The following is a 10,385-nucleotide window of genomic DNA, read 5'->3' as shown; positions in this document are numbered from 1 at the left end:
CCCCAAATCAAGCCCCACTCCTCCTCTTCATCTTCCCAGCCCCCACCTTGTTGAAAGCTCATTAAAAGACCTGCTGTTAATGAGCTAGAGGGATCATAGAACTTCATTTTCATTAGTGGGGGTGGGGGTGGTGGGGTTAAGGCCAGAGATGCTGGTGCAGAGGTTTTTATGCCCTTAAAATGGAGTCAGCAATTATCCCAACCCCTTGACACTCCCCACCCATCCTGCTCTGCCTCCTAACATGCCCACAAACAATAACCAAACTGCCACCCGGCACCCGCCTCCCCCTCCAATTTTGTATCCTGAGAAATCCTGGCCACCCGTGTCCCATCACAGCTTGCTGCACCCATCGCACAATCTGTGGAGTGACTGACACCAACTCAAACGCACTCACGCACACACACACGGTAACTAGTGCACTCCCCCTCCTAACTGGCAGAATTACATTACAGTGTTTCCAGACAAAGCGAGTAACATCACAAGGATGTAAACAAGGACTGAGGGTCCCTTATCCAAACACTCACATTAAAAATTAATAACTCAGCGCTGACTGTGGTCCTCAGAGGAACGACCCGCACTGACTAAGACAACATCCTGGTGAGAAAGGACACTTAAAAATAGTTTCAGAAGCTTTGTTGTCCCAGAACAGGAAACAAAATATTCATGGGAGAAAAAAAGAAAAAAAAAGAAGAAATGAACGAAGAGAACAGAAAGACAGACGAGGAGGGAAGAAAATCTCCAAAATGTAAAATATTTCACCTCACACTTTATTGAGGCTCCTTGTGACAACTGACAAGGTCAATTACAAAATGGCATCAAGTTTACAAAGACAGCAGGAGCGGCGAAAGCTTCACGATAACCTAGAAAAAAAAGCAAACAATGTAGGGAGATAATATTAACAGCAAGCAATAGCAATAAAGTCAGTATATATATATATGTATATACATACATAAAAATAAATCCCTGAACAGTTACACTGCACTCTTTCATAATCCACTTTTAGAAAACACAACAGTTTATTTTGACCTGAATGCAGCAGACATCAGACAAAGTCATCACAGTAGTCACGAGAGGGGGAAAAAAAAAAAAAGGGTGGGGGCAATCTGCCTGAAGGCTCTGACCTGATCCCAGGATGGAGGCTTCAAGCAGAGTCTGCGATATGTACACACAAACAAAAAAACGCCCAAAAACGTACATACAACTCACTCGTGCAAGCCCTCCAAACCTGGCGAAACATGCGGCGTCCATAAATTAGGAAGAACTGAGACACAGGAAAGCAAGAAAAGAAATTCAAGTTACTGCAAAGCATGCACGAGCTTCAACCAGTCCAGTAATTTACAGATGTAAACAATGAAAGACAGATATTACCATCACAACCGTCACTGAGAGAAAACAAAAATAATACACACCCGTTTCACATGTAGGTAAAATTGCTGTTTTTCTTGTGTTTTTTCAAATTTTTTTTTTTTTAAATGCATAGAAAAAAATGAAAGGAAAACATCAGTAGACTTTAAATTCTCTTAATTTCACATTTATATTTATATTTAAAAAACCCAAAACAAACAAAAACAGAACAGATAGTCATCCACACACACACTGTGACAAAGTCAGGAGCACAACCTTGCTTTAGGCCCCGCGAGCCTTGTAAACATTACGTTAAGTGACAAGTGTTGTGACAAGCAAGCGCCTTTAAAAAGAGGAGTCTGAGAAACTGCAGGCGGGCAGTGTTTGGATTCATTTCCCCCCTCTGTGTCTGTTCAAACCGCTTTAGCCTTTAAAAGGTCTTCTCATAAGAAAACCAGCAATGGCTATGCGGCACAATATGACCTCTCTCCATCTGAAAATATATTAAAGTTGCTCTATTGTCAGGCTTTTTCCCTTTTCTTTTTAAATTCAACATAAACCGTTTTCTGCACCGCGTGGCAGTTAAGATCTGCCTCCACCTGTCCAGCGGGTCACCAGAGACATAAATCACATGTCTTTTGCATCCTGCACTGCAACATGGTGATCAGTTTCCTGTGTCGGTGTGGACTGTGGCAGTTCACTTCCTGTTCGAGAGCTATGGTAATCTCCCTGCTGAATGTCATGGCCTTGTTTTTCTCTGTGGTCTAAAAGAACTGTAGGCACTTAGTTTCAACTGGCAGCTGCGCACATAATCGTGAACAACGTCTTCTGGGGGCGGCTTTCTATACACAGATGCACACACCTGCAGCTTCTTTAAACTGCACTTTAACTCAGTTTCTTTTTGTTTTACTAAATGGGGGGTTAAATTCTATACAGTGCTTTTTTTGTTGTTTTTATTTGAGAGACTCTCAGGGTGCAGGAGTCAAAGCTAAAGGGGCCTCCGTGCTGCTCTCAGGCGGGAGGTCGTTCGCTATGGCTGGACTCCTGCTGCTCTCCATGTACTCTTGGCTTTGCCTTTCCTCCACCTCCATGGTGCTGGACATGCTACTCGGCATTCTCTCCATCTCTATCTGATCCAATCCGGCTTCGTCCTCCTCCATTTTCACCACCGCTGCAGCTTTTCCCCCTGCTTTTATTGCAGCCAGAGTATCTGCGGCGCTGGCCTGCGCATATGCTCCCACGCTGGCGTGACTCAGGCCGTGAACCTTCTTCAGGTGTTTCTCCAGAGTTGCATAGACGGTGAAGGGCACCGCGCACAGCTGGCACAAGAAGGACGCCTTTGCGCCCTGGGCTCCGTGGGTCTTCATGTGGCGCGTCAGCTTTGAGCTCTGTGCGCAGGCGTAGTTGCACAGGCCGCAGCGGTAGGGCCGCTCGCCGGTGTGGCTGCGGCGGTGCACGGTCAGGTTGCTGCTGTTCCTGAACTGTTTGCCGCAGAACTCGCAGGCCTCGTCCTTCTTCTTCTTCCCTGGCGCTCCAGCGGACGCGCCGCCGCTGCCTGCTGTGCTCACGCTTCCCGTCACGGTCCTCCGCTCATTGTCCCTCTGCCACTCCTGCACTGCCTCGCTGACTTTGGCCGAGCTCCACTCCTTCTCGATGATCTCTTTCGTTCTTTCGTTCTCCCACTCTCCCACACCTCGCACCTTGTCGCTCACCTCAGGACGTTTTGGAGTGCAGTTTCCGCTGGCGATGCCGCTCTCGCCGCTGCCGCCCGTCTCTCCGCTCTCCAGCGAGCCTTCAGAGGGGCTGGCGCAAGGCGAGGTGTGTGGAGCCTCTGCATGTACCTCCGTCTCCTCCTCACCTCCCTCTCTGGTGGTCTGGTAGAGCCTCAGCAGCTCCCTCTCTGGTGGTCTGACCTGGGAGGGCAGCAGCACTAGACCTGAAGCCAAGGATGGGTGTTTGGGGAAGGTCAAGTCCAGCTCGGAGGGGATGTGGGCCATCAGGTCTCCCTTCCCCGTGATTCCCGCTGGCTGAATCTGAAGCCTGCCTCTTGGCCCCTGCCTCCCTCCTTCCTCCTCGACCATCTCCACAGACTCGTATCCACTTCCTCCTCCTCCGGCCTCCCGGTGATGACTCCTTATGTGACGAGCCAGCTGGCCACTCTGGGCGAACGCCTGGCCGCACACACCACAGTGATAAGGCCGCTCGCAGGCGTGAGTCCGGCGGTGGGCGGAGAGGGCGCGGAGGGACTGGAAGTTCTGGTCACACAGCTCACAGTGGAAGTCGGCCTGGAGGGCGCTTGTCTGAGGAAAAGGAGAAGCTTCCGGTGGAGAAGAAGAGGGCGACAGCACCAGGCCTCCGGGGGAGCCACTTGTTGTGTTGTTATTCACCTCGGCAAGCTCCCTGAGCCGCACGGAAAAGTTCAAAGTCTGCAGGTTCCTGGAGGAGGAAGAGGAGGAGGAGGCAGGTGACGAGGAGAGGGGGCCGTGGGACTGACGGGAACGGCCAAGACGTGGGACGGAGGGTTGGAAGGCTGAAGCGAGCGCTTGGGTCAGGTGTCGTGGGTCCAAAATGGCTGCAGCACTTTTGTGGTCTTTAAGATCCCTACTTCCTCCTCCTTCCATGACAGCGTCGCCCTCATCCTCCTGGTAGATGCTGAAGGAGTGCGTGTGCTGAGCGTGCTGTAAGAGCAACCACGCGGACTGGAAGACGGCCTCACACTGCTGGCAGATGAAATACAAGGGCTCCTCTGGCACTGCAAACACAGACCAAACAGAAGTGAGTTAGTGGTTTTGATACAGGACGTTAACTAAGAGTACAGCTAAAAGTGTCCAGCACCCACCGCGGGACAGGACAAACATGCAGCCACCTGAAGAGGCGGTTCTCAAAAGATCAATCATTCAGTTCAGTCAGGTCAATCATTAACAGCAGAAATGGATCCAAGGTCAGTTTGAAAACCACTGCTTTAGTGTCCACAAACACTTCACACATCCAGCAGATACACAGACACCTTCTCTGCAATAATGCAATAAGGATCTTTATTCACACCCCATAAATTTATACACAGGCATCAATAATTGTATTTTGACTTTCATATTTACACTTAAAACCTTATTTACTTTGATATCTGTATCTCATTTTCTTATAGCTTTCTGTTCTTGGTTAAAAATGTATTAATTATATTTTATTCCAGGTGCACACCCACGTGTGGGGGAACAACATTTCGGATACGTGCATGTCCTGCACATGTGTGTCTGTCCTTCGAGCTCTACTTTTGGTCTCCACCACCTTCTCAGTGAAATATATCTTTAGTTCCTGATTGTTTACTGGCTCATTGCTGCTTTAAATAAGTTAATTTAAAAAACTCATTTTGACAGCTGGAAAAAGTTTCAAAGACTTTGGGCTACTGGACTTAAAATTTTGCAGAGCAACTTTTTTAAAAGAGTGAAAGATAACATATTCAGAGGGTTAGGGTCATCACGGAAGATGACTCAGACCTCAGAGGGTTAAACATAAAAAGCCACTGATAACCCACAACATTAAAACCAAAGCTACTTTCGGCCGCTCCCTTTTTCACACGAAGGTCTCGACAGTGAGCAGCTCTGCATGTTTGGTGCAACAGATTTTTTTACACTTTGTGACACAACACCGAAGAGATTTTTGTCTCCTCCCGGGATCAAACCAGGGATCTTTCCGCTTGATAGGCTATGGCTAGCCACTAGCCACAACATGAAAACCACTCGCCTGATATCATGTGACCCACTGGGCATGAGCAGGTGGTATTTCTGCACCCTGTGGGTTGTGGCTTGGGGTGGATTGGGCTTGTTCTGGCACGTCCTAGGGATACTTGATCGGACTGAGGATGTTGTGCTCCTGAACAATTACAGATCTTTGTGTGTGGGAGGGAGAGGCTTCTGCCATCAGGGAGTGCTAGTGCTTTTCTACTCTAATTGTACGCTCAAAACACTTTATACATTTCTCATTCATTAATACAAGCAGTGCTTTCTGTCCAACATCCAACTCCGATGAACTGATTGGGAACAACTCTGGGTTGACTCAGGGCATGAAGACTGGAGTAGGCAGGGATCAAACCACCAACTTTCCGATTAGTAGATGACCTGCTTTACCTCCTGAGCCTCCTTTAGATGTCAAATTGACGCCCACACAAGTACCAGGACTCAAGTTTTCTTTTTCCAGTAAAGCTTTAACTTCTCATTGGTTTTAATGTCCTGGCTGCTTTTAAAGATGCTTTGAAGCGATTAAACTGAACAGTATAAGACTATAAGAAGAGTAGTACAGACAGACTGCTGCAGTTTAAATGCATTAAAGGTGATGAGAAGACCTAAGGCCCAACTAAGGAAAGGAAGAACTGAGGGAGGCAAAAGTGCGACCTGAAGAAAGAGAAATCAGGATCCGGAAACTGGAAGTCCAACAGCGAGGCGAGCTGTGTCACAGAGTACATCTGGAGATATTTTTATATGTGGATAGCTTTGTCTCCTCACCGAGAGCCACTCTCCAATTAAGCTGCAAATTGCTAATTAGCAGAACGCAGAAAACGAACGCTTTATGTAAATCAGGCTCTGACTCAGCCTGCTTGACAAATGAGGCCTTTCTGCATAAATCAAAATTGGAGAGAAGATTCCCAAATTGCGGGAAAAAAAACTATTTTTTTCTCTCCTCTCTTTCTCTTTTTTTGGAGAGGTTCAAAGCCGACTCTGGTATAAGCCTCTTTCATGTTTCCTCAAGTTAAATCCTTCTGTATTTTACTGGAGGGGGAGAGGGGGGGGGGTGAAGATGAAAAAGAGAGCAACTGTTTCTCCCCCCCCCCTTCGCCATCCCCTCTGTCTGGAGACGACAGGGGCTGCGGTGTTCGAGTCCTTTAACCTAGCCTGAGGAGAAACCCAGGAGAAGTTGTGATACTTCTTTTAAAAATAGGGTGAGGAGCTGGAGCAGGAAAAAAAAGAAGGGGAGAGAGATAGGTAGGTCAGGGCTCAGGAGATAAAAAGAAAATGAGATAAAAAGATTATAATGTAGTACGGGGGGCTGAGAGATGCCACAAAAATATGTCACCCCTTCGGATTGGAGCTGAGACCCATCCTCCAACCCCGGCTCTCCTCACCCCGCCGCCCCCCAGTACCCTCCAAATCTTTCCCTGAGGGGGGGTGGTGGGGTGGTGGTGGGGCTTTTGTCTCGGGGTCCTGGAGTGAAACACAATACCCAGCCGGTTTCTCTTTCCTTCGCTCTCTCTCCCCGCTCACTCCTCGCTCTTTTTTTTTTTTTTTCCTGTAAGGATTCCCATTTGGCCCGGGGTAGCACTTGAATATTAAGCAGAAGCAATAACTACTAATTAAAAATGCAGATTGGCTGGGAGCACTAACGAGCAGCAGGCAGAATCTCTTTTCCCTCGGGAGGAGGAGGGAGGAGAAAAGAGAGGAAGAAGAGAGGAGAGGGGGGTGCGAGAAATTGAAAGAGGGCAAAGCGAAAGTGTGTTGAAGATGGGGGGGGGGGGGGGTTGGCGGGGGGGGGGGGGTGATGAGGAGGAAAAAAAAACAAACAAGGAGAATAAATAAAAAGGAATGAGACAGATGCACGCGGCTCTTCAGTAATCCATCCCGCTCTACCCCCTTCCCTCCGCTCTTGAATGCAGGAAAATAAATGGAGGACCTCTCTGTTGTGGGATAACTGCTCTTTCGCTTTCAGTCATCTTGTCAGATGCTCAATTTCTCTACCACAAATAAAAAAAGAAAAAAAGAAAAACAGCTCGTCGCTCGAGTAAAACCATCAACTAGAACTTTTCAGGGCCAGCCGGACGCCCAATTAAAGCCGCACTCTGCACATTTCAGCTCAGACTCTGTTTTTATGTCCAAACAAGCAGCAACCTAGATTCTTGAATTTAAAAAAATAAATAAATAAATCTAATCTAAGCTTTTCTTCTTTTGCATTTTTCACATGTTGTCGTGCTCTCCACTTCCGCCTCATGCACGTGTTAGGTTTGTTGTATAATCCTGCAGGCCACCAAATTACTAAACCGGTGTGTTTCTGTGCCTCAGAGTGAGAGGCAGAGCAAGAGAGGTGAGCACACTGAAACAGAAGAAACAAAACAAGAGGGGTTGTGGACAAACGGAAATGGTGCGTGCAGCCGTCCCTTGAGCGTTACACAAAGGAAGGAACTGCTAACTTGTGGCAGAGAGAGTTTCAAAATGTGCAAAGGGGGCACTCACACCTTACACGCGTCTGCAGCGAGACGCTCTGTCCGTTTTCGAGAGCTACAACGTGGCCTTCACGTTTCTTTTTCTTTTTTCTTTGGTTGTTTATTTTAAACCTGGACACGAAGAGCCCTTCTTCAAAAAGGATCTCAGTTCCAGTTATGAAAGAAAATAAAGAATTTCTGATTGAGTTTAATGGGCTCCACCCTAAAAAAGACACAATATTAGATCAAGATCATTTAGTCAGCAGTAGGGAAAGCAGGAAGTAAGGCAAGAGGAGAGAAAATTGGTGCCATTGAAAGAAGAGGAGAAGGATGGGTTAGGACTCTGGAAATAAAGGAGAAGACGAGGGAGAAAGACGAGTGAGATGAAGAAAAAGCAGGAGGAGGAAGAGGGAGATTCCCTGGAGCTCAGGTGGCTCGGCCTGGGGCAGAACAGCGGGAGATGGCAGAGGAGCCGCACATGATGCAATGTCCTCGGTTAGAGTGTCATGACAGCGAGGAAACCAGCACGATCTGCCTGCCTCGCATCCTCTGACCGTTTAACACAGGAGCCTTTCAGCCGCCCTCTGGAAAACACACTGAATACTGAGACACGCTCCTCTGTGTGTGTGTTCATGTTTTTTGGGGGGGTGGGTGGAGGGGGGTTTGGAGATGTGGATTCAGTCTCTGAGGTCCAGGGTGCAGGGAATGACAGGGAGGGAGAAACATGTTTACCTGGCCACTCCACCTCAGAGACTGACAGTCAGGGAGATGCGAAGGAGCTCAGGTGCTCAGCGTGGAGCCCTCGGGGACCCTGAGTGCCCTCCGAATGTTCCTGACGCCTATCCTTTCCACACAATTAGCCTGCGCGTCACTAACTCACGCAGGTCTGCTAATGGCAACGGCTAGTTAATGAGCTGGACTCGGGAGGGAGGAGGAACGGTTGTTAAATGAAGAGGCGGCGGTTGAAAGAACAAAAAAAACAACAAAAAAAAACAAAAAAAACAACAAAAAAAACCCCCCAGAGTCACTAATTAGCAACCTGCCATCATCTTCTGCTTCTTCCAAGAGCTCACCTGCTTTGCTGTGCTCCGCCTTCACCTTCACGCCGGGCTCCTCCCCCCAGACTGGCTCCCTGGCTGCCCCTCTCCTGAGCTCGATGAAGCCGGGGCCCAGCTCGGCGCTGGCAACATGCTGCCGCGCTCGGCCGGCGGGCGAGGGTGGCGCGGCGTTGGAGGCGAGATTTCGGGCGGTGCAGCCACCCTGTTTGTGCTGAATGAAGGCCAGGATGTGGGCGAGGGGGAATGCCTGACAGCACTGGCCGCAGGTTAGAAGGTCGCGACCCTGGTCAGGAGCCCGGACCTGCGGAGGAGGAAGATTTGGGGGAAGAGGGGGAGGAAGGGGTTGGTGGTGGTCGCCTGATGAGCCGGTTTCATCAGGCATATCGGTGGCATCTGAGGCAGGAGATAACAGACAGACAAAGAGAGAGAGAGAGATCAATTAAAACAAGAAGCCACATGTAAAAGAGTCACGGCTTCTCAGGTCGTCTCGTTTTCTTGTCGGAGAGTTAAATGAAGATCTTTGGGGTTAAATATCAATCAGTGTCTGCTTCCTGAGAGCATTTCACTCAGTTTTTTTTCCTATGCAAGTGTAACTGTGCAATTCCTCTTTCTTATCAAGTGCAGGGAGCTTAAAGTGTCTATAAAACATCCACAGCAACCAGCTTTCTCTGAAGCGTTTCTTTAATGTGCATTTATTTTTATGTTCCATACACATGACCAATTTATGCCCCTAGAGTCTGTAAGCGAGTTGCCTATATATACACACATCTATATAAAGAGAGAAAGGAAGATATACCTGTATTTTGCATCAAAAGCAGCTGGGTGGTTGATATAATCAGAGAGCACTTTGTTCATTTGGACTTGCTGACAAGTTTCTGACCTCGCTCTCATAAATTAGCCTACTTACAATGTACAGTTGACCTCAATGGAACAACAAGCAGGCGTGGTGATTGAAAGTGCTAGTTTCAGTTGTAAACTCTCAAGCAACGAGGCCAATCTGCTCAGCCAATACTGACCACTTCCTTTAACCAACGCAAAACAGATCTGCTCGCTGAGGCTGCAGAGAGAGCGAGCGAGAGAGGAGCACCATCTGTCCATCTCAGCAGAAACTTCAACCTCCTGTTAACAGGACCGCCACTGACTGAGTGCTGACACGCCGGAGCAGTGAATTAAAAAAGCGGCGAAGGCAAAGCCTTTCACCTTTCACTCAAAATAAAACGTTGCCCTACCAGCCACAGGCAGCGAGAGTTTCTCAACAGGAAGTGGATTGCAATAAAAGAAAAAAGTGGCAGAAGGTGTTTGAGATAAGAGCTGCGGCCCTTGTGTTTTTCTTTTCTTTTTCTTTTTTAAAGTTCGCAAACATGTACAGGACAGCTCATCTGATTCAACTTCAACTCTCACAAATCTTATGTGGTTAGCACTTTGAAACGCAAGTGCAGTTTGTAAGCAGTGGCAAACAAGTCAGACCCAAACCTCTGAAGAGCCATCTGTAAACTCTGGGTATTTCTTCATTTAGTCCCACAGCTCAGACCAGACAGAGCTCTTTGGAGACGAGGAGAAGGAGGGAGAGAGGAGGGGGGTCAGCGGTGTATTGCTCAACACAGCGTGGGCACACCTTGATGACTGGACTGGATCCACCTGCCCAGGCTGAGCTGGCTAGCACACAGGACAGGTACAGACAGTACAGTCTGAAGTCGGATCTCGCCAGTTGTTACTCAAAAATGTCACCTTTCCTGTTTCAGGCCTGCGCTGTTTGTGCAGACTTGCAAGGCGCGGTTACACACTCTCTCTCTCTC

The 10,385-nt window shown here is 48.2% G+C and overlaps 1 protein-coding gene and 1 long non-coding RNA gene across 2 annotated transcripts in view; both read right to left on the bottom strand.

The window, feature by feature from the left end:
- Positions 1–746: 746 nt before the first annotated feature.
- LOC106456341 (uncharacterized) lies at positions 747–1,433 on the bottom strand. Its single transcript, XR_001290488.1, has 2 exons — positions 1,207–1,433; positions 747–860 (listed from the first exon to the last, which is right to left on the bottom strand). It is a non-coding gene; the product is annotated as an uncharacterized LOC106456341 (long non-coding RNA).
- Positions 1,434–1,449: 16 nt separating this feature from the next.
- The window catches only part of znf296 (zinc finger protein 296), a 10,338-nt gene continuing 1,402 nt past the window's right edge, over positions 1,450–10,385 (bottom strand). The window contains exons 2-3 of the mRNA XM_005742118.2: positions 8,605–8,982; positions 1,450–4,096 (exon numbers count right to left, since the gene is read on the bottom strand). Coding sequence (XP_005742175.1) covers positions 2,313–4,096; positions 8,605–8,982 — 2,162 coding nt within the window. The 3' untranslated portion in view covers positions 1,450–2,312. The remainder of the gene's footprint in view (positions 4,097–8,604; positions 8,983–10,385) is intronic.

Source organism: Pundamilia nyererei, unplaced genomic scaffold (genome assembly GCF_000239375.1).
Source record: "Pundamilia nyererei isolate P.nyererei 1_Seehausen unplaced genomic scaffold, PunNye1.0 scaffold00117, whole genome shotgun sequence".
In the NCBI taxonomy this organism is placed as follows: domain Eukaryota; kingdom Metazoa; phylum Chordata; class Actinopteri; order Cichliformes; family Cichlidae; genus Pundamilia; species Pundamilia nyererei.
Note: the sequence above shows the minus strand (reverse complement) of the source record. Positions and strands in the feature narration are given on the sequence as shown.